Here is a 27646-nt window from a genome sequence, read left to right on the forward strand (position 1 = left end):
CATCCTTTCGCTCTATTACGATTTACGATCTTGTTTGGAAGCAGGCTATGAGCGCGTAATGGGTATTCCAGGATCATGAGTTATATAGAGTAATTGAGATATACAAAGTCTTTCATTGCGCGCCTGAGTTCCATCCATCTTGTTGGCGCGTCCCGCGCAGCTTGCCAACGGTTACCTGCTTTACATTGCTGCATCATTCCTTTTCGACCGGATACTTCTGCAAACTCTCATACCACTGTATCGTCGATCCAATCATAAACGCCCACGAGCCCCAAAATGTCGCAAGAGTCGCTTGGTACTCCACGCCCGAGGCATTGATCGCGGGCCCTAATGCACCGCAGAGAGTGAAGCCAATACCACCGATGAAGTTCCAGACTCCAATATGCCAACCAAGGACATTGAAAGCAGGCCGATACCACTTCTCTTGCGTTTCAAGGGTGAACAGCAATCCACTGATAATGAACCCGGTTCCGCCAACTATCTGAGGAACCCAGTAGACTCCGTTCGTAACGCGCTGGCTCATATGATCGATGATGCCGGGCAGGCCGGTGAAGCCAGCAATCCAGAAGATGGTAGCCGCGAAGAACTGAATCAGTGAAGCGAGAAACCCCAGCTCGTGCATGTAATGCGTCCGCAGTTCGGTCCAGGGGGGCAGCCATCGGAATGATCTGCCATCTGGCGACGATGTCGAATAGCCCGCAGCGACATCATGAGAGATTCGGCGAGATATGTGCCGCCCCAAGCCAACCAAATTCCGTCTATTGGCGTGGTGATGGCTGCAATCGTCCGTGCTGGGCTTCAACTTCGTGACCGGGACAGGGACAGCCTGCGACGCATGGCTCTCAGCCTTGGTCAACTCCGTCTCCAACGCCCAGCCAAAGCACGCCGTCTGATTGGCATTGACAGCCTCAAGAAGCAGGAGTACACTGCCAAATTCAAACACTGTCGCGCCGATGAACCCGCTAATGCCCCCGCCCATCAGGGACTCGCCGCCGAAACTCGTCGCGGGATCCTCCAGCGGCAACCACACGAAGAACGCATTGAGAATCCAGATCACCGATCCGAGCGTAAATGTAACTGCAACCAGCCACGATACGTCCCAGTAAGGTGCGCACGTCGCCATCCGCGGAATGCCCCTTGCCACGGCTTTCCACGTGGCTGTTGGCGGCGGGGCCGCGAACCCCGTCTCTCGTGCCGCCACCAAATAATCAACCTGTAGCGCATGTCGTCCCTTGCGATTGTCGCGCGAGCGCCAGAGATGCTCGACATACCCTGGCTCCGTAGCTACAACGGGCGCTGCGCCCCGCTCCTGTCCCAGGGTTCCGGCCTCGGCCTGCCCAGGGGCTGCGGCCGGCGCGTACCGTGCCCAGGTGGGATTGAGGAACGAAAGAGGGCCGGAGACATGACTGCGGCGGAGAGTCAGGCCGGGATGGTCGTGCAGGGGCTCTCGCCCCGGTCGGAAATGCGCGTTGCGGCGCATTCTTTGTCGCCGCGCTCTGAGTAGCTCGGTGTTTATGATATCTAGCGAGCGGGTCAGGGCCAAGCTTCGCCGTACTTCCACAGCGGGTGTCAGGGGATGCACGGACTTCAGTCGGTGGAGCGCGTTCTCGTAAGCACTAGCGGTAGGCGTGACTCCCCCTGTAAGTTATGATTCTGCGCTTCGAACATTGGAGAGATGAGTGGGCGACTGTGATTAGATTGGTATGAGGGATGATTACTACGTGGGAGTACATTCGTGAGGGGCAATGTAAGTGACGGTCTGAAAATCAGCGCCCGACCTTGACTCTCTGCGATTTCCTCCGTTTCTTTCCATGGTCCTTAAGGTGTATGCCCATTCATTCGGATGTTTGGCCAATAGTTGATGGGGACTGAATATTGGCCTACAGTTGAGGATCATTGTATTTCTTTGCTAGCTACCGGGCTGCAGTATTTCAGAATGGGCATATCTAGTGAGACTCAGGGCTGATTGGAGAATTGCAGTGCAATCCATTTTGACAATATAACTTGCGTTAAACAAATTTCATTCTCTACGTTGAGAAGAGATTATCGACGCAAACTGATATGAGTTGGCTCGTTGTTACTCCTGAGACATCCCTTTGAGGTTATGATTCACATGGTATGACTTGCCAGACGGGTCAAACGCTTCTAATACCCTTCTGCGAGGGGAAACCCATTTTTCGAAGCTTCGCTGCGGCGAACCTGACCTGCCAATATTTGCTGCTCATCTCAAAGTCTCGCAATCTTACCAGCCGAGCTTGTGGCCAGCGACCTCTCATCTGGAGAGAAGGCCAGGGTCCAGATATTCTTCCAATTGCTTTGAAGACGCTCGTGCAATAATATTGAGGTAGAGCCACATTCGCCAACATTCCGAAGGCTGAAAGACGAGTCGTGGGATCCCGAAGCGAGTGGTTGACCATTTGGACTGAAAGGCACCGCTTCAATGCTCGAGAAATGAGCTTTTAGTATGCTGCGCATCCTCAGTGCGTCAATTGACGGGATTTTCCTCACGTATGAGCTCCTTGCCAGTTTCTTGATTCTCCGTCGGCCCCTCTGGTATCGTGGCTCCTTCGACTATTCTCGTATCCTCTCTGCGTGATGTGTGGTGGTATGAACTGGATTATTCCGATTTTTTGGCGCAAACTCTGCGGATTCTATCGCGCCGAAGATCCTGCGAGCCCCTCTCCATTGGCCACGGTAGTTGAAGCTGGTTATGATGGCAAATTCTGGTCAATCCACCCACGCTGCATAGGTCTATGAGCGATTAGGCGGTTCGCAAGGATAGACTGATAAGACAGAAAAGAAAACCAACACAGAGCGGACTGGTACCTGCCTCTGAGAGTACATTGGAAGTCTGGGTGGTTCACAAGCTAACTCTATTCATAGCTTAGCGCTTTTATAACGCGAACATCACACTTCAAAGTGATAGCTAGTAGGTATTCATTATACTGGGCGGCCAACTAAATCAGTACAAAGGTCCTACCCTGTAAGTCTTTCTCGATTCTCTGCTCGCTTTAATTCTCACTAACTCGAAAGTCATAAACTCATAGAATATAGAAAATCTACAGGAACTAGTGTATTTGAATAATCGCGCTATACAGAGAGGCCAACAAAAAAAGCATCACAACTAGGAAGGTTATAATAGAGCTAGACTTATAAAAGAACCAGGGTTCCATGAGGAAATAATAGGGACATGAGGCATAGTGCCAGGATGAGTACAAAATCAACATCAAGGCAATCAGATCTTTTATGAAGATAAAAAACGTTAAGGAAATTGCCATCAATCACAGTGATCGTCATTCTTCGCGCATCGACCAATTTTCGGGTAGAGGGGCTAGAAGCGGGCGCAGACGGAAGCATTGTCCGCTTCTCGCTAGTCCCGCCCATTTTGTGTATCTTCTGAGATAAGTGAAGTGGGCCTCTGCCACAATTTCAGGACTGTAGGATGAAGTTTGCCAGCCCAAGCCCGGTACACCGTACATTACGACGCTATCAAGCTATAGCCTTGCCCGTTTCGGTAGGGTCTATATGGTCATATGTGAAAAGGGGGCTTTTCAGCAACTTCGATAACCAATATCTTTGGGACGGTTCTCAGACACCCTCTGGACTTGGTCGCCTGGAGATGATCCACAACCAGTGAATTTCATTATGTGCAGAAGATGTATATTTTTGGGTAGGTCCTTAAAGTGCTGGTGGAGTGTGTCCACCATACCTCAGTATGGTGGTTGTGAATGCCTCAATCATTGGGCATAATTTCTTTCCCACTGCATAAATCATGACGATGAGATTAAAAAAAGCCAACGATCAAGAACGAGTGGAAAGCAGCGTTCAGCGCACCGTGCCAGAACCATACCCTGCAGGGCGATCCTGCGCCAAGGAGCGCCCAAGTCCCCCACGTCACCACCAGTCGAAAGGGACGGGCCTATCGAAAGCGGAAATCGAGCTGCACAGTCCCACCAAAAGTCCCCACTTTTTCCCACAATTGCGCCTGCTAGTGCGTTCCCCCGCGTAAGGGCAGCGCTTCTCATTGATTCATCGGGTGATAGACTTCGCGGCGATGATGCAATGGGTCTGCATTTTCCATCTCGCGGATCCTCCGTTGCAGCCGACGACGTCACGGGGTGTAAGGAAGCTTCCGGGCTTCCATCCCATCCACCCCTTCTCATATCTCCCCCCTTAACCTTCGGCTTTTCGCGCTGCCACTCTTCTGTCCGCGCGAGGAATGAAGATCGGATCTTTCGCGTCTATCGCAGTTCATCCATCATGGCAACTGCACAGCAAATGCCTGTGGCGCCCCGGTCCGCTCGGTTAGCCGACGACGGTAAGCTCCCTCCAACTGATCGTCATTTATGTAATCCAATCCAAACCCTTGCGTGCACTGTTCGCTGACTTCTGATGCGTGCCTGAAACAGCCGCGACCGCTGCACTCTATGTGACGCAGCCTCGACGCAGGGCTACTGTTCGCGATGCCCCCGCGGCCGAGTCCCAATACTTGAGTGAGTGGCCTCCGTTCCATGCGATCGCAAATTGCGATGAAAGACGACGCCCCGTCCATACTGATAAGCCATGCTCGTGGTGTTAGATCAACGAAAAACAGGCGGTTCTCTTGACCTCAGCCATGCTTCCGCCGCCTCAGCCCTTGCGCATGCGAATCACAAACCCATTGAAGTATGGCGCCCTGGCCGACTGCCCGACGCTGAGAAGGCGGCGTTGATTGTGAAGGATTTCACCCCTCCCGCGGTTCCTCAGCCCAGCACCCAGTACAGTGCGGAGGGTCTGGGCGCCGCAGTTCTTGCCGTGCGGGAGCAGAGAGGCATAACAAGCTCGTCGCCGACTCAAGCCGGCCACAAGCACGACATCTCCGCCCGGTCTGGTCCTATCCATGATGATAGGGCGCGCCGAGCGGCCACCGGTGCTTATGCCGCCCGTCAGAGGGCTGACTCTGCCCCGAGTGAACCGGTCATTGCGACCGACTCGGCATATGCACTCACTGCCGCCGCTGGCGTGTCGCATCGCGCTCAGGAGCGTAAAGAAGGACCTCTGGACCACCTGGACAATGCGATGGAAGCCAGTCGAATTACCCATATCCCCAAAACCAATGCTCGCCTCTATACATCGTCCCCTCCGGTAACGAGTGAGGTTCAGGAGCGCAATCGAAGGAACTCGCTGCACGCTGCGGCTCTCGTAATGGCGAAGGACATGTATGACGCCACGGGACCGACCGGCGAGGCCAAGAACATGGACGCCGCTGTCCAGGCGGCTCAGACTGGACAAAGTCAATTACAATCACGAAAGTCTGTCAGTGGAGCGAACGGCTCCGCAGTCCAGCGAGCAATGACTTTGCAAGAGACGGCCCAAAAGCGGGCTGCGGAAAAATTGGCACGTATGCATGATGAGCATGCTGAGTTCCAAGAGTATTACGGCACCGCCCCCAGCCTCAACGGTCCCGTCTGACCATGCCCACTCGTCGAAAGAGGACGTCCAGTGACGCGGATGCAAGTCAAGTGGACGCAGAACAGTCAAGGCATATCCGTAACCAGATGTTCAGCTTGCGAACCAAATTGAACAAAGTGGATGAGCGGAGACAAAGGGATCGTGATCTGCTCATGGAAGCAGCGCGTCGTAATGTCGATGCCACTATTCACGATATGGAAATGAAAGTATATGCCGACACCGGTCGGGCACCGCCTTCCATCCAGAAGGAATGGGACGAGGCAGCCCGAGAGCGGGCTCGCGAGGAAGCTGAGAGCACAGAAGCGGAGGGCGCTCAAGCCAACCGGGTTCACATTGGCTCATCAAGGTACATCGAAATGGCTGATGTTGAAGCCGTGGCACGGTCTCGTGTTCAGCCCGCGCTTGACGACATCACTGACCAAGCCGAGCGACGGAGGGCCGAGGAGTTGGAGGCTCGCCTTGATGCAGAGGAAGAGGAGAGGCGTGCGGCCATCGAGAGAGAGCGTGAGTCCAGCTTGAATAGAGCGGAGAAACGAGAAGGTGGTAAGTTTTCGCCTCCCTTGTCTTCATCTGGGACATATAACCTGACCAAAGATACAGTATCGGAGAAGCGCGGGAGCAAACGACTGAAGCTCTTCATGTGGAAGCGGAAGAGCAAGCAAATGCAGGAGGAGAAACCTGATTTGCAAGAAGAGGCAGTCACTCCGGGGGTCACTACAGAAGAGCCCGCCGAGGAAGCTCCAGCAGCCCAGGAAGTCGTTGATGCTTCTGAGGCTGAAGAGGTTGCTCCTGCTGCTCCCGAGGCTGCACAAGCTGCTGCTCCTCTCTTAGAGGCTGACGCCACCGAAGGGATTGCTCCTGCTGCCCCCGAGGCTCCACAAGCTGCTGCTCCTGCCTTAGAGACTGGCGCCGGCGCCGAAGCCGCGTCTGTCTCGAAAGAGGCGATCCGGCAGGATGATAGTGTGCCGGAGACAGCTGGTGCAACGACCATCATGGCGGCTGCTCCCATTACAGCCCCGGTGCAGCCTGTCCATGAAGAGGTTGACGATCTCTCCGATATTGCGAGACCGCACACCGCACCACGCGATGCAGCTGCGACCGGTGGGGTGTCCGCCATGCACATCGTCCAACCCATTACCAGCCCACGCGCAGACTCAAAGCTCAAGACCTGGTTCCGCGATCGTCTTGTTCGTCGCACAAGCGGACCACAGCCCATCTACCCCCACCAGCCCGGCCCAGAATTCAACACCGACAGCGAAGTTGGATTTACCGGAGGAGCTGCTTTGACAGGGAGAACCGAGCCTCGCACGGCAGCGCTGAGCTCCCATCCTGTTAGTAATGAAGATCTCGAGTCCAACCACAGCGGCGACTGGGATATGACCAATTCTCCCACTGAGGAGTCCGGCGCCCATCCAGAGGCTTCTCAAAATGGCAACGGGAATGCCAGTAGCAAGAGGCAGCGGCTTCGCAAGAGCTTCATGAAGTCCGTCTCACGCAATACCCAGGAGCGCAAGTCAAACGAGATTTCTCATAAGCGTCAAAACTCCGGGGCTCTTTCCGAGGGCGGTGGTTATGTCCGGGGCCTACGGGACAGCGCCACTGAACAAGGCCTGCCCGTTCCTCCAATCCTTAGTGAGACCGTAAGTACGGGCCGGGAATCGAAGTTTTCCGAGGATCTGTGATTCTGGTATGTGATTTATGATTTCTGATGTTTGTGGCTTTTGGAGTTCTGTGAGATGTGACGATTATATGGGCTGGTCTTTTTTGTCCGAAGTTATTACCCACGAATCTTATGGCGGCGTTTTTGGTTCAGTATATACACGAATATCTCAACGTTGTCGTCTCCAAAAATTGACTTGTGATTCACGCTCGGTGCTCTACGGCCAAGAGAAAATGACTTAGCGTAGTTGCGAGAGGATACCACTGAAGACGGCCTTCAGAGCTCTGGCTCAGCCATGGCTTGCCACAAGTACAAAGCGCAGACATTTGGGTCAGAGCGCCCCCTTTTGGTTTACATGATATCCTTCTGAGCGAGCGGAGACCTGGTCGTAACAGTGAATTAACCCCGCGCCATGGACCCTGCACAGATGGAAAATGCACCCCGCATTGCATTCTCCTGGAGAATTGCCTAAAGCGTCAAAAGCGTCAACATGGGCCGCGAAAACATCCACCAATCCCTGCGCTCCACCGGAGTATCACTATCGCGAGCACCGAGGCACGCAAAGCAGATTTATATCGGGAATAGCCAACACTGAACATCACAATGGGCTATGATTCCTCGAAAAACATAGAACATGCGCATCCTCGCATTTCTCCCCCTGCTCCTGCTAGGAGCACTGTCAGGCCTTGTTTCTGCGACGGACAATGGCAAGACAACTGACGTGACATGGGACAAATATAGCCTCTCGGTCAAAGGCGAGAGGGTGTTTGTCTTCTCCGGTGAATTCCACTACATGCGTTTGCCAGTGCCGGAACTGTGGCTGGATGTGTTTCAGAAGCTGCGCGCAAATGGGTTTAATGCGGTCTCTAGTAAGTTTATGCTTCACTCCAGATTTTTCCGCCCCGAGCTAATGATATACTTCTCTCTACTCTCAGTCTACTTCTTCTGGAGCTTCCACTCCGCCTCCGAGGATACCTTCGACTTTGAACATGGCGCCCACGACGTCCAGCGGGTCTTCGACTATGCCAAACAAGCCGGCCTGTATGTGATTGCCCGCGCAGGCCCGTACTGCAACGGCGAGACGTCGGCCGGTGGCTTCGCCTTGTGGGCTGCCAATGGGCAGATGGGTAGCGAGCGCACTAGCGCAACATCTTACTATGAGCGCTGGTATCCGTGGATTCTCAAGATCGGCAAGATCATCGCAGATAACCAGATCACCAACGGTGGCCCGGTCATCTTGAATCAGCACGAGAATGAGCTCCAGGAGACCACCCACCTGGCGACTAATACTCTGGTCAAGTACATGGAGCAAATTGCCGCGGCATTCGATGATGCGGGTGTCGTCGTGCCCAGTACCCATAACGAGAAGGGGATGCGCTCGCAGAGCTGGTCGACGGACTATCAGGATGTTGGCGGTGCGGTGAATGTGTATGGCCTGGATTCGTATCCCGGTGGCCTTTCTTGCACGAATCCTAATTCGGGCTTTAACCTGGTCCGCACTTACTACCAGTGGTTCCAGAACTACTCCGTCACTCAGCCAGAGTTCTTGCCCGAGTTCGAGGCCGGCTGGTTCCAGCCCTGGGGCGGATACTTCTATGATACTTGTGCGGCCGAACATTCGCCGGAGTTCGCTGATGTCTATTATAAGAACAACATCGGCTCGAGGATCACCCTCCAGAGCTTGTACATGGTCTTCGGCGGAACGAGCTGGGGGCACAGTGCCGCGCCGGTCGTGTATACTTCGTACGACTATGCTGCCCCGCTGCGTGAGACCCGCGAGATCCAAGATAAACTCAAGCAGACCAAGCTGATCGGTCTCTTTACTCGGGTTTCCTCGGGTCTTCTCAAGACCGAGATGGAGGGCAATGGAACGGGGTACACCAGTGATAGTAGTATCTATACCTGGGCCTTGCGCAACCCGGATACGCAGGCAGGTTTCTATGTGCTTGCGCACAGCACGAGTTCCTCTCGCGCTGTGACAACCTTTTCATTGAATGTCCAAACTTCGGCTGGTATGTGCACTGCCCGTACACCACACCCCTGGAGCCCCCCTTGACTAACCTCGGTGCTCCTGCACAGGCGATCTCACCATCCCAGACATCGAGCTAGCCGGCCGCCAAAGCAAGATCATTGTCACCGATTACGAGGTCGGGAACGCATCAAGCTTGCTCTACTCATCCGCCGAAGTTCTCACCTACGCCACCCTCGACGTGGACGTCCTGGTGTTCTACCTGAACATCGGACAGCAGGGCGTGTTCGCCTTCAAAAATGCTCCATCACAGCTGACATTCAAGACATATGGCAACTCGAATGTGACTTCGACATCATCAGGTAACGGAACGCAGTACTCGTATATCCAGGGAGAGGGCACCACCGTGGTCAAGTTCTCTAATGGCGTCCTGATCTATCTGCTGGACAAGGAAACGGCATGGAACTTCTTTGCCGTGCCAACGACTTCCAATCCGAATGTGTCCCCGAGCGAGCAGATTCTTGCTATTGGGCCGTACCTGGTTCGTGAGGCGAGCATCAGCCATGATACAGTGAGTCTGGTCGGAGATAATGCGAATACTACGTCGCTGGAGTAAGTTTTCTCTCCCGTTATATGGTGACAGCTCCTGGCACTTGCTAACACGCCTTTCGCAGGGTGTATCCAGGCAGCTCCAAAGTCACCAAGGTCAAATGGAACGGCAAAACGATTGCCACCAAGAAGACCGCTTATGGCAGTCTTGTGGGCTCGGCTCCCGGTGCAGAAGATTCCACGATCTCACTGCCCACATTGAGTGCCTGGAAGTCCCAAGACACGCTTCCCGAGATCCAGCGAGACTTCGATGACTCGCGGTGGACTGTCTGCAACAAGAGCACGACTGTCAACTCCGTCGCGCCGCTCTCGCTGCCGGTGCTATACTCCGGTGACTACGGCTACCACGCGGGTACCAAGATCTACCGCGGCCGATTTGACGGGCAAAATGCAACCGGCGCCAATATCACTGTGCAGAACGGCGTCGCGGCGGGCTGGGCGGCCTGGCTGAACGGCGCCTATGTCGGCGGTGCCCTGGGCAATCCCGCCTCGACTTCAACATCCGCTCAGCTCGCCTTCAATAGCTCTGCACTCCGTGCTACTGGCAACGTCTTGACCGTCGTCCTAGACTACACCGGCCACGACGAGAACAACGTGAAGCCAGCGGGCACTCAGAATCCGCGAGGCATCCTCGGCGCAACGCTCCTCGGCGCCGGCAACTTTACCTCCTGGCGCATCCAAGGCAATGCCGGCGGTGAAGCAAACATCGACCCGGTGCGCGGGCCCATGAACGAGGGCGGCCTATACGGCGAGCGTCTGGGCTGGCATCTCCCGGGCTACCAAGCGCCCAAGAGCGCTGGCACTAACAGCCCTCTCGACGGCGTGTCCCATGCCGCCGGCCAGTTCTACACGACGACCTTCCGGCTACACCTGGACGCGGATCTGGACGTGCCGATTGGGCTGCAACTCGGCGCGGCGGCCAACACCAGCGCCGTCGTGCAGGTCTTCATGAACGGGTACCAGTTCGGCCACTACCTGCCTCACATCGGCCCGCAGACGCGGTTCCCTTTCCCGCCCGGCATTATCAATAACCGCGGCGAGAACACGCTTGCGATTAGTCTGTGGGCATTGACGGATGCTGGCGCCGCGCTGAGCCAGGTGGAGCTGGTCGCGTACGGGGCGTACCGGACTGGGTTCAACTTCAACGCCGATTGGAGGTACCTGCAGCCGCAGTGGAAGAATAATCGTGCCCATTATGTGTAATGGCCAGTGCTCGAGGCTGTTTTCGCAGGGAGGTGGACATACCGATAACAACCACGTTCGTTCCTCCGAAGTGGTGTAATTTACATTCACTTACAAATATATATATACCGTATCCATGCGGCAGGCTGCATATCGCTCGATGATGGGGTCGGGGTAAATGATTTTTGCATAGACTGTAACCACGATATCTTCCAATCGAATTAAGCCCCAGCACAAGAGATGGGGGGGGGGGGAGTATCCGTTCCTCCATTCGCCGATGCACCTTTCTATGGTCTATTTTGCATCGGTCCTTGCTTGTGATATAGCCAATCAAGATGATAGGGTTGTAGTATCGATGGGTATTGGGGCCAAAAATTAAATGCAGTTCTGTTTGTTATGCATCACGCATTGTTGATCAGGCTTCAACCCACATATCCAGGCTAGGATCAAGTCCACCTGGATCGCCACTTTTCTCGCGGCCGCGGACACGACAATCACTGCGACTCTGTCATCTACCATTGCTGAAGAGTTCCACTCCCCAGCAATCATTCCATAGCTTCGATCAATTAAGCTCCCAGTTGCAGCGGCCATGTAATTGCAGTCGTTCATTTTGGACTGAACTTTCTTTGTCTATTCGTCAGGTTGCTCTGTTGACTGATTGTACAAAGACGTCTGCCCGCCTCGGATCATCCAAACTCCGAGGTCATTAATCACATGATATGATCGACCTTAAGTCCGGGGACCGTGTTTTCGTGGGACCCTCAATTCAGGCGGTTTCAGGTTAATGCCTCTACTGATGCAGTGTACGCTGGGGTCTGAATACTCAACACCACGAAGGCCCTGCTCTCGTTCCGTTCGCCGCGTCCGAGTTGATACTCCTGCTGTGTGGTGGGTCCCTTCATCCACGGCCCGATCACCGACCGCCGACCACTGGACGGACCGACGGGCCTGGCTTCATGTGATTGGACTCCGCGGGAAACCAACCTGACCGTCGCCAGCCAAACGCGGGTGGGTTGTGTATGCTGGTGGCTCGTTCCTAGGACACTGGCTCTCTCCGGAGGAGTTTGGTCCTCTTCCAATAGCGTGGATCGATTGGTGCTGTTTCGCAATCCAGGAAAAGATCAAGACCGAGAGGGTGTCGGCGATCCAGAAGATACCGACGTATGCAGCACGTCGACCCGCATTGTGGACGACCTCATGATGCCGTGAGGTTAGTAGCTCGAGTGGGGCCCGGGGAAGACCAGAATCAGGGCCGAACACAACAAGGCCTGGGCCCGTTTCCTGCCCAACGTCCACCGCTACTTACTTGCTTCATTGAACTCCACCGCTTGGCTTCTTCCTGAGCTTGTTGCTCAGGCACTGTGTCTAGTTGGTTTAGTCTATCTAGTCTGCTGGTCTGCTAGTCTGCTTGTCTGCTAGTCTGCTTGTCTGCTAGTCTGCTAGTCTGCTCGCGAGTCGGTCACTCGGTCCCTCCCACTATTTAACGAGGGCCCGTTCCACGTCTCCACTTCAACACTGCTTTTGCTTTGCGCGGCTTTGCTGTTTGCTCTAATCCAGAACTGCAACGTCCACGTCCACGTCCACCTCCCCCATTTCAACCTCCATGCTCTCATTCTTCGCTTTCCCCTGCCTACCGTCTCATCCCCCCTTTCTATCATGGCCCGCCAATCCAGTATCGATCTAGACTCGCCCGACCGGCCGTTCGACAACATCATCAACTTCCGCGATGTCGGCCGAACCATCAACCACTTCTGTGGTGCGGAGTGCGTAGCGCCATCGCAACCCCCCCCTGTTTGCAACATGCTGACCGTGTCATCAGGATTCTGAAGGAGGGCATTCTCTTCCGCAGTGCCAGGGTAAATCATGCCCCGCTCCCGTGGACCGAGACCAGACATCCGAAATGAACGCCATGCTGACGCAGCCATTAGCTGGACGATGCCTCGGAACGGGATACCCGCCGCCTAGCGGACGAACTGCACCTCAAAACGGTGATCGATCTACGCTCACAGTATGTGTTATATCGAAGTGTCCTGCGGGCCCCACGACCAGCATGCGCGAGTCCGCGAGAAGCTTGATTCAATGATTAACACGCCTATCCCCCAGAACGGAGCACCAAATGGCCACCCGCAAGCGCCGCGCGGAAATCGCCAACGCCGGCGAAACCCCGTCCACCATCGACCTCACCGACACGCCCGTGCCAGTCGACGCTGATGAGCACATCCTGCAGATCCCAGACTCCCAGCGTTCCCTCATCAGCCTCACCGGCAAGGCTTTCGAGCGTGCCCTGCTCGGCAAACTAGATTGGTTCAGCTACCTGTACGTCCCACTCCTTCCCCCCAGCCACCCGGCGCCCCTTGCATGTGTTGCATGCGTTCCCGCGCCTCGCCGGACCCAATGCGCCACGACCATGAAGTAATGGAAAGGTACACAGCACTAACGTCGCCGTAGACACGTCGTCAGCCTCGCGCTGACCGGCTACCGCGCCGACGCAATCAAAATCATCGGTGAAACCGTCATGCAACCCCGCGGCCTGATCGGCCTCGGCCAAGACACACTGGACGTAAGCATGGCCGAGTTCCGGGCCATCTTCTCCACCCTCGCCGACGAGGCCGCATATCCCGTTCTCGTGCACTGCACCCAAGGCAAAGACCGCACCGGCATTGTCATCCTCCTCGCGCTCCTGTTAGCCGGCGAGAACGGGCGCGTCCCGGCGGATGCGATGGCCGACGACTATGCGCGCTCGGAGCTCGAGCTCGTGCCGGAGTTCGAGGAGCGCATGCGGGAGATTCGGGTTCTGGGACTGGGGGCGGATTATACGCGGTGTCCGCCGAATTTTGTGGAGGCGATGACCGGGTATCTGGACCGTAAATACGGGGGTGTGAGGGAATATTTGGCGGCTGTGGGGGTAGATGGGGGGATGCAGGAACAAATTCGACAGAACCTTTTGATTCAGAGTTAGTGTTTTGGGTTTTCGGGTTTGATTTTGCATTGTTTTTTTTTGGGGTTTGGGGGTTTTGGGAAGGGGTGTTTCCGGTTCGGGCATTTTTGCTGGGTTTTTCTGTTTGATCTGATTGGAGAGTTGGACGTTCGGCTGCTCTTCTACTGGATGGGCGAGCCGTTGCATTCCTCATCTCATCGGCATGGGCTGTTTGTGGCTGTTTGTTTTGTACAGATAAGGGATACGCGACTATGATAATGAGGCGGGGCAGCACAGAGTATGTCTCGACCGACAAGCATGGAGGAAGTTGAATTAGGCGAAGAAAGTATTGTGGAATCTTCTCGCCGGCCAATGATCAGTGAGGACCGGGTGTGTAGAACAATGTACAGATCGAACAAGTATCCGCCTCTAAAACAGAACATCCCACCGACCCATTCTCGGACGGCATGGATAGAACAGGTATCAAAAACAGATAAGACACATCAACCAATCTTCCAAGATGTATCTAAAGTGGCGGCATCATGATGACGTGGGGAAGGGAAGGGTAAGGGCAAGGGCAGGGGCAAGGGCAAAGGCAAAGGCAAAGGCAAAAAAGCAACAGGCGTCAAACAACATCTCAACATTCCGCAGATCCTGGAGGGCGGGAAACGGTTTCTAGCCCAGGACCGACCTGGTTGCTCACATGTGCTGGCTGCGGTAATAGTTCGGCCCCGTCGAGTCTGTCGTCAAGGGCTCTTCCAGCGAGGCGTGGGGCTGCTCCTCGATGCTGCTGGGCGTGGTTGCCATCATCGCCGCATGCTTCTCGCCCTGCGGCACGTGTCGGCGCGTCCGCACCGCCGGCAGCAGGTCGACCATGAACGACAGGATGTACCCCGTGAAGACAAAGGCGATGATCCACTCCAGGATGGCGGCGGCGTTCTTGGTCGACCTTTTCTTCGTGCAGACACCAAAGGCGATGGCCAGCCCGACCTCGACGATCACAAAGGTGAGCTTGATGATGAAACTGGCCAGCAGGACGCGGTGTTGCGAGCGGTAGAACAGGCCGAGGCGCAGGTACTCGGCGCAAATGAGGATCGCGCTAATGACGTATCCAACTCTGCGGCAGCGTGGGATGTTGGTTAGCATTGCATTCTGTGGCGTTACATGGCCAGAGCGTGCTCAGACGATGAGCTCGTCGTCATCGGCGGTACTCACATGAACATCACCAGGAACCCATCGTGCAGGTGCGGGTGGTGGACGGTATCGAAGATCGACAACAGAATCAAGCCCACTGCGCCGGCAATCGCAAAAAAGATCGACGCAATCGCACACAGCTTGTCGAAAAGCCCTTTATTCGGAACCAGCTTGCCCGCATGTCGCAGCCACCGTTCCGACAGGATGGCCAAATCGAGAAACACGACCATGATCACACTGCCCGTGATGAAGAGCGGCTTCAGCCCGGACGCCCCCACGTCGGAAATGTATCTACCGGAAAAGTCAGCGTGGATGCTAGATCAGAGCTGGGGGATTGGAGGGCTCATACGCAATGGTCTGGCCCACCTCCATACTCGAGTAGATCGGTTCACCCTCGCGGGCCCAGACGGCAAGCATGGCGACCAGCGTGGCTAACGCATCAGATTAGATCGCGATCAGAACAGATGATCCACCCACGGGCAGACTTACCAACCCACATGCAGGCCGATATGACCGGAAGGACCCAAAATGAAATAATCCACATCTTTGCAAGGGATTGCTGCTGCTGTTGATGATGAGACGGAGGATGTCGATCTACTTCTAGCGTGTGGACGGGTGTATCAGCAATTGATTATGATATGCTCGATGCGCCGGTTCGAGCCCCCTTGGAGCAAATTCAAGTCGAGAATTCCACGCGTCGAAACTCGGGGGTCTATAGGGAACCCGCGGATTAAGTATCCAGAAGGGTGTGTTGTGTTTGCTCGAGCTCAGGGCCTCTCAGGGAGCATTCCTCATGCAAAGTGATCGGCAGGCCAGACAAGGTACGAATGTATAAAAACGCCCCGGGGAAATTAAGATTCAATATGGACAAATTATGTTGTTGTGGCGCTCGGATCGGCTCAGCGCGGGAATGGAATGGAAGTCCAACGGGAGCTGGCCCGACTCCCCGGGCGTGCGTCCGAAAGGCGGTGGTGAGGAGGGTGTCGAAGCAGAGGACTTCCTCGCGACCTGGTGACGGAGAGTGGGAGAATTAGAGACAGAGGGGGCCCCGAGTCTGCGAAGGTGGGAAGAAGCAAGGAAGCGGTTTGCTATAAAAGCAGTGACTGTCGCCGACGTCATTCACCTCTGCCAACCTGCCGAGCATCGCCAATGTCGGATCCACGACCCTCCGAGAGCCTTTCGTAATGGGCCCCACCTGCATCGGGCTATTCTGATACCTGCACGGACAGGAAACGTTAATGATCTGGGCGAAATGTTGCTGACTGCGGCGCAGCCACGCAGATCTACAGTGGCTGAGATGGGATAAATATGGATATGGATAAGGTGGATGCATTATTGAATGCACTGTGAGGGGGATCTATTCACGAGGGGCCCCGATCTACCAAACGCCGTTGCACACATGGTGCTGGAACCGATCAAAAAAAAAAACAACCAGAAACCGAAAAGAAAGCAGAGAGACAAGATACAGACGGAAGAGAATATTAAACGGCAGCCCAGCCGAACCGCGTGGGACTTTCAGGAGGGCTCCGGAGACACTGGCTATCGACTTTTTCGCGCGCGCCCACCCCGACTGCCTCGACTGCCGCCCGAGACGGTGCGCTTCTGCAGACCCGGAGGCGCCTGGCGTTCCACCACCTTCACCACTTGCACCTCCTCCTCTTCCTCCTCACTGCTTTCGGACTCCTCTTCCTCCTCGCTAGACATCTCCGAATCGGTCTCGGATGGGCGATGGCGAGTCCCGCGCGACGGCACACCCGGGGCATGACGGCCATCCAGAGACTGGCGGGGTGGCGCCTGGATCGGTGACATCCCCGAAGGATGGCCCATGCGACTGTGAGGCCCAACCCGAAGATCGGTGGGCAGCTGCGACTGGTAAAGCGGCTGCTCCGACCCATAAGGGGTCATCGCCATGGGATTGTAGTAGGGCGGTGCCCATTGAGGATCGTCCGGTAACGGCCGCGGATACATCGGCGGATGCATCGACTGCGGATGGCCATGGGAAGGAGGGTGGGGAAATGGAGGATAGGTCGGCCGGAGCGGTGAGTTGGACTGCTGGGGACGCAGAGATTGCATGGTCGGGGTTCGGGGCCGCGACGACGAGCTCGAGGGTCGACCGTGCGTCGTGGTCGCCCAGCCCGCCTCAGGGGCAAAGGGCGGATACGGCCCGGGCGGCGGTTGCGATGGCGGTTGCTGCTCTGGCACCGGGGCATTTCGTCGCGATGCCGGCCGTGAAGGGACCGCGTTGCCGGCTTGCTTGTTGCGACATGAGCCACTCCCACTCGAGTGACGGTCGGTCTGCTGGCGCTTGCGCTCCAAGGCATGCAGCTCGCGTTGCGAGAGCCGAACGTTTTTCTTTCCCAGCATCTGTGCGCGGCGAATGCGCTCCAATGCCGTGTCCACCAGCTGATCCTCCTTGTCCCGCATGGCCAGTTGCACCGCATAGGCTACCGTGCTATCCTCATGGTCGTAGAGATCGAAGTCGCCCTCGACCGATTCAGACTCATCGGTCAAATCATCATAGTCTGGCCGCCGGCGCGGGTCCCGACTCCCATATTCCAGCTGCCGCACGTACCCACCGCGATCCTTCCGCACCAACGCTCGTCCATACGCATCGTCCTCGTCGCTCGCGATCTCCTGCACTCGCATCTCGTCCTCCCACTGCGCGCGCCCTCCCCGTGTGTGTCTCCCCATTCGTGCCCCCGGTGGTCTTCCCCATCGGGGCATATCGGAAGGAGCTCGCGGCCGACCACCTAGACCGCCTCCTCGGAAAAAGCATTCTCAATCGGTTTATCCATCAGCGCGGCATGGCCGAAGACGGTCACGCCCGTGGCACCGATGAGCCAGAGGGCCGTGGCAATGGGCGAGGCCCAGATTCCCAGGGGCACCGCGACACACAGCAGCGCCGTGTAGAGCTGGGAGGTGTTGAACCGGCGGAAGCCCAGGTCCAGGTCGCGGCCATCGAGTTTGCTAATGCCCCAGAGACTGGCAGACACGAGAATGAGGACAAACAGCAGGACAAAGTTGGTCAGCAAGCTGTAGATGCTGAGCATCACAAAGACGACGGCATAGTTGCTGGAGAAGTGGCTGAGGTTGTAGTTGACGCGGCTCTGGACCTCACCGAAATTGGCGGGCTTGGACAGACGCTTGAGGTCGAGGAATTCCGAGATTGGGCGCAGGTTGGCGAATCGGGTGCCTATCGACTGGCTGCGGATGCTGTTGAAGCGGTCGCCGAAACGCGAGGTGATCGCGTCAATGGGGATCTGGATGGCCATGGCGGAGAAGTAGAAGAGCGGATCACGGAAGCGGAAGCGTGAGCGTTGGGGGTGGATGTGTCAGGAGTATATCGTAGAAGTTGAGGAAGTTAAGGAAATTGAGGAAGTGGAGGGGGATTTCGTTGCCGTAGCGGAAGTACGAGGAAAGGGACAGTTGGACAGTTTGGAGGCAGTCACTTTTTTCCGGACTTTGCCCCTTTTGACTTTAGTCCAGTCACCGTGCTGCCTAAGTTGCTCCGCCACGGGTCGTCCCCGACGGGCGAGAGCCGGCTGGAGAAGAATGAGGGGAAAGGTCTGATTCTGCAAACGACTAAGAATAGCAGTCTCCCATTGTTGGTTCGGTGGGTTTGGCGTGGGACGTTTTGGCAGGGCTGTGTTGGCTGTTTTGGCTGTTTTGGCTGTTTTGGCTGGGTGCGGAAGGCCGCCTCACCGGATCGACTCCATGCTGCGAGGAGAGATGAGGGATCACAGACACCCCGCGGGCATTACGGGCTATATAGGGATATGCAGGGTGAAAAATATCTAGACAGGGAATCCGAGTCATCATGTCCCCTCCTTAGTAAACCGAGAGGGGGAGACCAGTTCACTCCTGGGCCATTGGGCCACGTCGATGGCTGCAGTGTGGAGCGCCCGACCGCTTTTTCCTCCGCGATTCACACGCGCCCTGGACTCGGTCGACTCGATCGACTCCTCGACTCACCGATGGGACAACGCACCGCATAACCTGCCCGTTCTGCTCTCTGCTCCGCACTAGCCCACCTTTCGTGTCCGGGGCCTCGCGGTGTTGACCGCTCCATCTCCCTCAAAATGAAGTCCGCCGCCCTCTGGCTGCTACTGGCCGTGGTCGGCCTGGTCGCGGCCTGGTCGAAAGAAGGTACCCAGGACTCCATCAGCTCCCAATGAGTCTCAATGGTCTCAATGGATCCTAATTGCAACGCTAGACTACGAGATCTTCCGCCTCCGCGATGAGTTGGCCACCAACGAAGGCGCCAATGTGACTTTCTACGGTATGAGACCTCCGCCGCCCCCCCCCCCCCCTATACAAAACACACGCATTGCCCATTGCATCGCCCATGCCCATGCCCATGCCCATGTCCAAACCAAACCAAAATAGCCCGTCTGTCCCATCGGCAACCCGGTGAACCAGAAAACTGACCCAGTCCCCTTTTTCCTTCCAGACTTCCTCGAGGTCCGCCCAAACGCCAACCAGGAACAAGTCATTAAAGCCCACCGCAAGAAATCCAAGAACTTGCACCCCGACAAGGTCCGCCGCTCCTTTATCGCCAACTACTCCAAGGACAAGAACAAGGCCAAATCTTCCAACGGCGTCAACGTCAACAAGGGCCCGTCCAAGCGCGAAGTCGACGCTGCCATCAAGGATGCCAATGCCCGCTCCGCACGCCTGAACCTGGTCGCCAACGTGCTCAAGGGCCCATCCCGTGAGCGCTACGACCACTTCCTGAAGAACGGCTTCCCCCTGTGGAAGGGCACCGGTTACTACTACGATCGCTTCCGTCCGGGCTTGGGCTCCGTCCTGGTGGGCCTGTTCCTGGTCTTCGGCGGTGGGGCGCACTATGGTGCGCTGTATCTGGGTTGGAAGCGGCAGCGCGAGTTTGTGGATCGGTATATTCGTCAGGCGCGCCGTGCCGCGTGGGGCGATGAGCTGGGTGTACGTGGGATCTCGCTCGGTGCGGCGGCGACCGCCCCTGCGCCTGCGCCCGAGGAAGCCGAGGGTGGTGCAGTGGCGATGAACCGCCGCCAGAAGCGCATGATGGACAAGGAGAACCGCAAGGAGAAGAAGAGCGGTCGCGCGAACGGACGTGGCTCGGGCTCCGGTACCGCCACGCCTACTGAGCAACCTGTCGCCGCGGCTGTGTCCACTGGCGAGCGTAAGCGCGTTGTGGCTGAGAATGGCAAGGTGCTCATCGTCGACTCCATTGGCAACGTCTTCCTGGAAGAGGTGTCTGAGGAGGGCGAGAAGCAGGAGTTCTTGCTGGACATTGATGAGATCCAGCGCCCCTCTGTCCGGGACACCGTCTTGTGCAAGCTCCCCGTCTGGTGCTATCGCAGGACGGTTGGCCGGGTGTTGGGCTCGACGGAGGTTCTGGAGGAGGAGGAGGAGGAGGAGGAGGAGGAGGAGGAGGAGGAGGAGGAGGAGTATGTTCAAGCTGCGGAACTGGTCGACGAGGCCACTGCCCCCTCGAAGTTGATCCGTCGACGCGGAAAGCGCAACCAGCGGTCACGATCATAGGTCGGTCTCAATGGGCCACTAGCGGTGAATTGGCGACGGTGTTGGCTGTATCTATGGCTTGGTGTAACTGGTTCCAAAAGCAAACCCCAAAAATTTTGTAATAGATAGATCGAAATCCACGCGTGGACATCCACCACTGCGTGTTCACTCTCCAAGCCCTCTTCTGCGACACACTGTAGCCTGTAGCTCCTATCCACACAATCACCGAGGTAACCAGCAGTTCCATCTCATCGTCGTCTCTGTAAATGTGCCTTTCCCAGCCGACAGCAACTACTCCAGACACTGGGGTGCGATCTGTAGGTCGACGTCTCGTGTATGCGTTGCTCAAGTATTGGTTTACCTGGTCGACCACGTCCCGCCAAACAGGATCCCCAAGTCTCGGAACCGAGCCTCCTGCACTACACAATGAGAAATTTTCTCGCATTAGTCTCATACCCGTACTGGCCGGTCTGCGAAGCATGCCAGTCTTGGGGACGCGTGATGGGTGATGGATCCCTAGGCAATCGGACACTGCAGCCCGAGAATTACAGTCCAAACCCCTGTACAGAGTTAACTCAGGATCTCCCGGTTGAATGCGCTCAATTTCTTGACGGAGAGCGTGGAAGTTGGTGTGCTCATATCAGTTAGCGGCTTATGCGGAAAGTAAATTGTTCTTTTCTGCCTCACATTGGTCATGATGAAGGCTCCGCTGGATCTAGGGGAGGTCTCCAACCTCCTCTAATCGGAATTCTGGCTTGATATAGACATTCACTCCCTTATGTATAGGCATCATTCTCTACTTAGGCACTTATTGATCGATTTCTGCCTCCTTATAGTCTCATTTGCATGTATCTTGAGAGGGTTTGTCAAGGTCGAAACGAGATTTCCCCCATTCTTCCATCTGATACTGCTTCAGCATCGGCTAATCAATTACTTTCGTGTGGGAAACCTCCTTGGACTACCTAGTCTACCGGTAGAAATCGTTTTATGTTCCCAGTGGGTGGAACTGAACTACATGGATCTGCGTATAGCGGCAGGCTAAGCCTTATTGAGAGGGCAGGCCACGCCCGTCAAAGCAGCGAGCCCTCGGCGGGCAGACCACGATGTTACAACCAAAAGCCACGCACTCATCGTGGCCTTTATGCGTCACCCCGACTTACTCCGTAGTAAATATGCCTGCCCAGCCACCTCCCCGATCTCGTGGAACATGCTCCTACCAGTGAGAGTTGGCCTCCAAACCCCCTAGGCCGATGCAGGGAAGTCCAACGGGGCGATACCCACCGTTGGGTACCGACACCTCACCGACAGTTCGGGGAAGGGTGAAGGGGGAGGGTTTAAAAGGACGAGCATGTGCCCCTCGCGCTCTTCTTTATCGTCTTGAACTTCGAGTTCTATTCCTCAAGACTTTTGTTTCTAAAGCTGCGTGGTTCGAATATACAAAGTGCCCGCTGCTAAACAGTCGCGCTTCGGGGTGGGTTTGTACGCAGTAGTACGGTCCGGTTCCCGCGAGCCTCCCAGGCAAAGTATGGCACGGCCGCGGATTTGGAGGATGGGACAAGAGGCAAGGAGAGGAAACGAAACGAAACGATGAGGGGAACCAGACGCGCAATTGAAATCGGAGTGTAGGTATCATGAGAGTCGTTACAACCGCTCGGTATGCAAGCGGCGGTCGTTGCAGAAGCAAGTCCAGCGCAGATTCGAGTATGAGTTCGCACTCGACTCCGCATTCATATCATCGGCCGCTTAGGCGAACATCTTCGCCAGACTGACCAGCCCATTCACACTCTCCGACAACCCCTTCCCGCCGCCTCCCCCCATCTCCCCGAACCCACGCGCCGCCCCAGCACCGCCCAGAGCACTCGTCACGCCGTGCGGCAGACGCAGCCCCACCATTGCGAGCAACTTGGGCAAGACGCCGCTCGTGAGCAGCGGCAGGATGACCAGCAGGAACACCTTGATGGGGTGGTGCCGGGCGTAGCGGTAGATGTCGCGAATCAGCTTCTTGATGGACTGAATCATGCGCTGCACGAAGCCCTCGCGCGGGCGGGCCCGGCGCGACGACGACGAGAACGACGAGAAGACCGATGGGCTGCGGGATCGGCCGCCTCCGCGGCCGAGGCTGAAGATGGACGGCGCGGAGTGTCGGGCGTGGTTCGTCGAGTAGCCCTTGTGGCTGGAGGAGGAGCTGCCTTTTTGGCTGCGGGTTGGTGAGCCGCGGCGGCGGACGTAGTAGCCTCCGGAGGAGGACTTGGAGGAGGTCCCGTCGAACCAACCCATGATGGCAATTGGGATGGAGAGAACGAGCACAAGGTGATAGCCTTTTTGAAGATGGAAGGGTTGGTGCTGCTGATCCTGTCGTGGGCACAAGTGGAGTGTCAGACTGGGGCTGTCCCACAGTAGATATAGATGGAGATGGAGATGCAGGCGCAGAATGTTCACAATGAAGATTTTCTGCTGGGGGACTCCGTTTCCGAGAAGTTCTAGCCGTGTGGCAACTGCAGGAGTGGACGAAAAGGGACAAGATGCAGGTCAGTCCGCTAGCAGCTGCAGCGATGCGCAAGTCGGCGGTCTGGTCTAGGCCGCTGCGTGTATATCTACCCCACCGACGCTTGTACAGCCAGAAGGCGGACAGAAATAAAGAAGGGCAGGAGATGGAGAATTGATAACTTGCGGAGTCCAGAGTACGAGGTAGATCAAAGAGAGATCGTGAAACTACGGAGAAAGTGGTGCTCCTGAAGATGCCCCTGGAGGAATTGCGGTGGCTGGGCAGCGAATCGCACGGCCCCGAAACCTTCGTGAGATTGTTTGGGGCTTGGTCTGGTCTGCTGGTGCCTGGACACCTTGACACCTGAAAGACCAGGTGGATCCTTCACATGTCTGCTTGGATGTCAGGCCTCAGGCAGGAAACGACGTCACGGGCGTTCGCGGTTCTTATACTGGTTATTCTTCGGACTTTCTATAGTTCACCTGTTTCCTGCTCCGTCTGCCTCACGTCACCATGCCGAGTAAGCCCCCCCTGTTCTAATACACACTATGCCACGATACTAACCATCTCTACCCCACTCAGAAAGCCCTGACTACTGTATGTCGATACCCAAGTTCCAGTCCAAAAATCTCACCTAACACTCTCATCAGACAAGATCCTCGGCGTGTCCCGTGATGCGACCCAGCAACAGATCCGCAACGCATACAAGAGGTGAGTATACCCAAGGTTACCCCTGCCGTAACTGATAATATGCCTGTGGAGCATACATGCCTACATGACTGGTCACTCGAGACTTACCCACTTCGCAGAGAATCCCTCAAATTCCACCCCGACCGAGTCCCCGCCGACTCCCCCGAACGACCGGCTCGGACGCAGAAATTTCAAGAGATCAACGACGCCTACTTTACTCTGTCCGATCCTACCCGACGCCGCGAGTACGACCAGACCCGCGACTTCGAAGAAGCTGAAGAGGAAGTCGACGAGGAGGTGCCCCAAGGCGCCGGCGGCTTTCCATGGTCGCGCTTCGGGTTCGGTAGTCGCGATGAGCGCGACTCCGATCAGTTCGGGTCTGTGTTCGAGGAGATGTTGCGCGAAGAGGGACTGGCCGAGGAAGAGGGCACAAATGGTGACAGACGCACACGGCCCACGTCGCGGTTCTGGGGTATCGTGGGCGGCATCAGTGGAGGTGCGCTAGGCTTCATCGTGGCCAATGTCCCGGGTGCGTTGGCTGGCGCTGTGGCAGGAAATCGCTTGGGTGCCGTGCGCGATGCCAAGGGCAAAAGTGTCTATGAGGTTTTCGTGGACCTTCCGCAGCCAGATCGGGCGCGGCTCTTGAGTGAGTTAGCGGCGAAGGTGTTCCAGTCAACTATGGGCCGGTAAGCTCTTTGTGGAGGTCGGACGGTATGGTTTGATGCGCTTGGGGCGTTGGTTTGGTCCCATGGCATCGTGCTGTGCTGTTGAGCAGCAGGCATGAGGCTGGATACATGTGATATGACAATTTCGACGGGATGGAGATATCATTAGCTAGATGAACCATGTAGATATGAAACCTAATTCCATGATCTAATTTTGTGCAGTAGGGGGAAGGTCACTTGTAGATATTGATTTAAAGTGTGAATGCGCCACGATTGTTCCACTTGATCGACCCCTTATCGATAACAGGTACATGTTCTGGTCCGGGTTCCCTTCTCCAAGGCCCTGAATCCTCAGTATAGAGAACAAACAGGGCATTTTGCACTGGATTCATCCCAGCTACATGGTGATCAGCCCAATTCTGGAGCCTTTCGGCCTTCGACTGAAATGGTCTAGGTGGCATTCCGCTTTCTCAGTAGCTCTGGACCGCCGCCCACGCTAGCCAACACCCCACCCGCGCTCACCGCTTGCGGTCAAAAAGAACCCCTCAGTCAAAGGGTCTATAATTATCCCTCCCTGGCCTCGTTGGGTTTTCTCTCCTGACCTCTGACTTGATATTGTTCATTGCATCCCCAAAATGACTACGGCTGCAGCTGTCTACCCCGCCCTGGAGGACCGTCCTCTCAAGGACACCATTGTCCTCTTCGATGTTGACGAGACCCTGAGCAAGGCGCGGCGGGTATGTGGTGACGGCGCCCTCTTTAATTCAGCAATTGCTAATGCAAGCCTTCCACCTCTAGTCCGCCACCCCCGAGATGCACGAGCTGCTCTCTCGTCTGCGACACAAATGCGCCATTGGATACGTCCGTGCCCTCTCTCTCTCTCCTCCAGAGTCCTTTCGAATCTAACACCGACCAGGTTGGCGGCTCCAACTTCGTCAAGCAGCAGGAGCAATTGGGCTCTGCGACCACCGATGTGACCACCCTGTTCGACTACTGCTTCTCCGAGAACGGGCTGGTGGCCTGGCGACTGGGCAAGCCGCTCGAGGGCAACAGCTTCATCCAGTGGCTCGGCGAGGAGAAGTACCAGGACCTCGCTGATTTCTGCCTCCGATACATCTCCAACATTAAGCTGCCTAAGAAGCGCGGTACCTTTGTTGAGTTCCGCAACGGCATGATCAATGTCAGCCCCATCGGACGTAACGCTAGTGTGGACGAGCGCAACGAGTTCGAGGCGTACGTTCATGCGCCACCCCTCAACCAGCCGGCTATTTTCCTTAGAGATGGCGGTGAATCCAAGAAGATATGACTGACAACGGCATTAGTTACGACAAGATCCACAACATTCGTCGGGATATGGTGCAGGCTCTGAAGAAGGAGTTCCCCGACTTTGGTCTCACGTAAGTTTTGCGACAAGCAACCATATTTTACCGCGGGCGTATTAACCGCCTTTTGTGCAACGCAGCTTCTCCGTCGGTGGCCAGATCTCCTTCGACGTCTTCCCCACCGGATGGGACAAGACATACTGCCTGCAGCACGTTGAGGCTGAGAAGAACATCACTGGCGTCGAGTACAAGAACATCCACTTCTTCGGCGATAAGTGCTTCCCCGGAGGCAACGACTATGAGATCTACTCCGACCCCCGCACAATCGGCCACTCAGTTGATGGTCCTGACGATACCATGAAGCAGCTGAAAGAGGTCTTTGGCCTTTGAGCGAGTTGCAAAGTAAAATAACCACAAAAGGGCGTGTTGTGAATAGCGTATGCATGTGAAACCTTAAAGTAAACCTGCTATGGATGAGGTCATTTGCTCTCAAAAATGTTTCTCGAACGATAGAAATCGATCCTAATTCCAAGAAATGTTATGATGAGCCTGTTCCTTGGTAGAGGTGGGTTATCCGAAAATCTGCGGGAAGCGCCGGGGAAGCGCCGGGGAAGCGTCGATCTTTCCCGGACCGCTTTTAGTCATCCAACCAATTCTCTGCATCCGGCGTCACAACTAGAAACACCTCAAACAAACCTTTTTCCATCATACATGCAACAATACCTTGTGCCATGGCCCCCCAAAAGCACGTCGCGGAGGTGCCGCGCAGCCTCCTACCTCGCTTGACCTGGAACAGCTCATCGTCCCGCCCAAGCGTCACTCCCTCCCATTGTCCCGTACTCGCAATCAGGACGATACAACAATTCTCTCAAGGCTGGAGTCCTCTCAACCGCCAAAAATACTCCCTGAACCTCCCCCACCAGACTTCCCGGGCTTTTTCCACCGCTATTCATAATTCCTACTTCTCCTCTCCTGTTTCCCGACAACCTTCCGCTTCAGCGACCACGCGCTCAGCCGCAGAGCCTCTCGCCAGCCCGGTCCGACACAATGGTGTCTACGTCGCAATATTCAAGCCTGCTCAGCGCGCTTTTCATGCGACCCCTGCCCGCCCTCGCGAGCACCACTTTGACACCCTGAAATTCGTCAAGCGGCTCCAGGCAGAGGGTTTCAGCGAGGAACAGGCCGTGGCCATGATGCGGGTGTTGAACGATATCATCCAAGAATCCATCCAAAACTTGACACGGACGATGGTTCTCCGTGAAGGTGAGAGCTCTTAGCAGTCGGTGCTGATTGGGTCGACATATCTAACAACAGCCCCTAGACTCGGAGAGATCGATTTACACGCAAAAAGTCGACTTCGCCAAATTGCGCTCTGAACTTCTGAATGCCGATTCCACCGAGGCGCAGCTTACTCGATCGTCGCACGAGAAAATCGCGGCGGATCTGGCGAAGCTCAACTCGCGCCTCCGCGACGAGATCGGCCGGACACAGGCGTCGGTCCGTCTGGATTTGAACCTCGAGAAGGGCCGCATCCGCGAGGAGGCTAATGGCCAGGAGATGCGGATTAAGGAGACGGAGACGCGAATTGAGCAGGAAGTTGCTGGCCTGCGAGAGCGGGTTGAGGCAGTCAAGTTCTCCACTCTGCAGTGGCTGATGTATGTTTTCCGAGCTCCTTCCTTCGTGGGTAGATGGATGCTGACTTTTTTCTTCTTTTCTAGGGGTGTCTGCACTGGTACCGCTGCTCTGATTCTCGGTGCTTGGCGCCTGTTTATGTGATCTGCTTTCCTTTGTTTGAAAATCGGTGGTGCATGGCTACGGAGTGTGTTTTTTTGGCTGTTTTTATGCGACATTGGTGTCTTCCCGACTGGATCTTTTCTTTTGTACAAATTCATGCTCTGGCTGTCGGGTCGAGATAGTTTAGACGATTACCAGGGTCCCTGGATGCATTTCAATCATATTGGACATTTTTCCCATAACGGACCTTCCATCTGCGAGACCAA

General features: G+C 55.8%; 14 protein-coding genes across 14 annotated transcripts; 8 read left to right on the forward strand and 6 right to left on the reverse strand.

The window, feature by feature from the left end:
* Positions 1 to 193: 193 nt before the first annotated feature.
* On the reverse strand, positions 194 to 1480 carry N7482_008621 (uncharacterized protein; the record flags this gene model as incomplete). The annotated part of the gene is made up of 1 exon (XM_056690745.1): positions 194 to 1480. The coding sequence occupies one exon, from the start codon at positions 1478 to 1480 to the stop codon at positions 194 to 196; it is 1287 nt and encodes a 428-aa protein (XP_056540510.1).
* Positions 1481 to 4260: 2780 nt separating this feature from the next.
* N7482_008622 (uncharacterized protein) lies at positions 4261 to 5451 on the forward strand (the record flags this gene model as incomplete). Its single annotated transcript, XM_056690746.1, has 3 exons — positions 4261 to 4318; positions 4410 to 4493; positions 4580 to 5451. 3 exons carry the CDS (start codon positions 4261 to 4263, stop codon positions 5449 to 5451), a joined length of 1014 nt encoding a protein of 337 aa, XP_056540511.1.
* Positions 5452 to 5453: 2 nt separating this feature from the next.
* On the forward strand, positions 5454 to 7133 carry N7482_008623 (uncharacterized protein; the record flags this gene model as incomplete). The annotated part of the gene is made up of 2 exons (XM_056690747.1): positions 5454 to 5994; positions 6052 to 7133. 2 exons carry the CDS (start codon positions 5454 to 5456, stop codon positions 7131 to 7133), a joined length of 1623 nt encoding a protein of 540 aa, XP_056540512.1.
* A 612-nt stretch (positions 7134 to 7745) lies between these two features.
* On the forward strand, positions 7746 to 10892 carry N7482_008624 (glycoside hydrolase family 35 protein; the record flags this gene model as incomplete). The annotated part of the gene is made up of 4 exons (XM_056690748.1): positions 7746 to 7980; positions 8047 to 9123; positions 9191 to 9692; positions 9755 to 10892. The coding sequence occupies 4 exons, from the start codon at positions 7746 to 7748 to the stop codon at positions 10890 to 10892; spliced, it is 2952 nt and encodes a 983-aa protein (XP_056540513.1).
* A 1635-nt stretch (positions 10893 to 12527) lies between these two features.
* On the forward strand, positions 12528 to 13830 carry N7482_008625 (tyrosine-protein phosphatase; the record flags this gene model as incomplete). Its single annotated transcript, XM_056690749.1, has 5 exons — positions 12528 to 12634; positions 12691 to 12727; positions 12800 to 12879; positions 12975 to 13187; positions 13320 to 13830. The coding sequence occupies 5 exons, from the start codon at positions 12528 to 12530 to the stop codon at positions 13828 to 13830; spliced, it is 948 nt and encodes a 315-aa protein (XP_056540514.1).
* A 657-nt stretch (positions 13831 to 14487) lies between these two features.
* N7482_008626 (Frag1/DRAM/Sfk1 family protein) lies at positions 14488 to 15526 on the reverse strand (the record flags this gene model as incomplete). Its single annotated transcript, XM_056690750.1, has 4 exons — positions 14488 to 14905; positions 15004 to 15273; positions 15332 to 15413; positions 15472 to 15526. 4 exons carry the CDS (start codon positions 15524 to 15526, stop codon positions 14488 to 14490), a joined length of 825 nt encoding a protein of 274 aa, XP_056540515.1.
* Positions 15527 to 16521: 995 nt separating this feature from the next.
* N7482_008627 (uncharacterized protein) lies at positions 16522 to 17706 on the reverse strand (the record flags this gene model as incomplete). The annotated part of the gene is made up of 1 exon (XM_056690751.1): positions 16522 to 17706. One exon carries the CDS (start codon positions 17704 to 17706, stop codon positions 16522 to 16524), a length of 1185 nt encoding a protein of 394 aa, XP_056540516.1.
* A 26-nt stretch (positions 17707 to 17732) lies between these two features.
* N7482_008628 (putative COPII vesicles protein Yip3) lies at positions 17733 to 18254 on the reverse strand (the record flags this gene model as incomplete). Its single annotated transcript, XM_056690752.1, has 1 exon — positions 17733 to 18254. The coding sequence occupies one exon, from the start codon at positions 18252 to 18254 to the stop codon at positions 17733 to 17735; it is 522 nt and encodes a 173-aa protein (XP_056540517.1).
* Positions 18255 to 19061: 807 nt separating this feature from the next.
* On the forward strand, positions 19062 to 20505 carry N7482_008629 (uncharacterized protein; the record flags this gene model as incomplete). Its single annotated transcript, XM_056690753.1, has 3 exons — positions 19062 to 19128; positions 19196 to 19261; positions 19433 to 20505. The coding sequence occupies 3 exons, from the start codon at positions 19062 to 19064 to the stop codon at positions 20503 to 20505; spliced, it is 1206 nt and encodes a 401-aa protein (XP_056540518.1).
* Positions 20506 to 20680: 175 nt separating this feature from the next.
* Positions 20681 to 21180, reverse strand: N7482_008630 (uncharacterized protein; the record flags this gene model as incomplete). The annotated part of the gene is made up of 2 exons (XM_056690754.1): positions 20681 to 21118; positions 21172 to 21180. Coding segments are annotated over 2 exons (447 nt in total), but the record flags the coding sequence as incomplete, so codon positions are not given.
* Positions 21181 to 22227: 1047 nt separating this feature from the next.
* Positions 22228 to 22761, reverse strand: N7482_008631 (uncharacterized protein; the record flags this gene model as incomplete). Its single annotated transcript, XM_056690755.1, has 1 exon — positions 22228 to 22761. One exon carries the CDS (start codon positions 22759 to 22761, stop codon positions 22228 to 22230), a length of 534 nt encoding a protein of 177 aa, XP_056540520.1.
* A 721-nt stretch (positions 22762 to 23482) lies between these two features.
* Positions 23483 to 24349, forward strand: N7482_008632 (putative DnaJ chaperone (Caj1); the record flags this gene model as incomplete). The annotated part of the gene is made up of 4 exons (XM_056690756.1): positions 23483 to 23489; positions 23552 to 23566; positions 23620 to 23680; positions 23779 to 24349. 4 exons carry the CDS (start codon positions 23483 to 23485, stop codon positions 24347 to 24349), a joined length of 654 nt encoding a protein of 217 aa, XP_056540521.1.
* Positions 24350 to 24959: 610 nt separating this feature from the next.
* On the forward strand, positions 24960 to 26036 carry sec53 (phosphomannomutase SEC53; the record flags this gene model as incomplete). Its single annotated transcript, XM_056690757.1, has 5 exons — positions 24960 to 25061; positions 25123 to 25185; positions 25241 to 25557; positions 25647 to 25721; positions 25787 to 26036. The coding sequence occupies 5 exons, from the start codon at positions 24960 to 24962 to the stop codon at positions 26034 to 26036; spliced, it is 807 nt and encodes a 268-aa protein (XP_056540522.1).
* Positions 26037 to 26377: 341 nt separating this feature from the next.
* On the forward strand, positions 26378 to 27422 carry N7482_008634 (CCDC90 family protein; the record flags this gene model as incomplete). The annotated part of the gene is made up of 3 exons (XM_056690758.1): positions 26378 to 26909; positions 26968 to 27301; positions 27365 to 27422. The coding sequence occupies 3 exons, from the start codon at positions 26378 to 26380 to the stop codon at positions 27420 to 27422; spliced, it is 924 nt and encodes a 307-aa protein (XP_056540523.1).
* Positions 27423 to 27646: the final 224 nt, after the last annotated feature.

This window comes from Penicillium canariense, assembly GCF_028826845.1.
Source record: "Penicillium canariense strain IBT 26290 chromosome Unknown utg000006l_segment0_segment0, whole genome shotgun sequence".
In the NCBI taxonomy this organism is placed as follows: domain Eukaryota; kingdom Fungi; phylum Ascomycota; class Eurotiomycetes; order Eurotiales; family Aspergillaceae; genus Penicillium; species Penicillium canariense.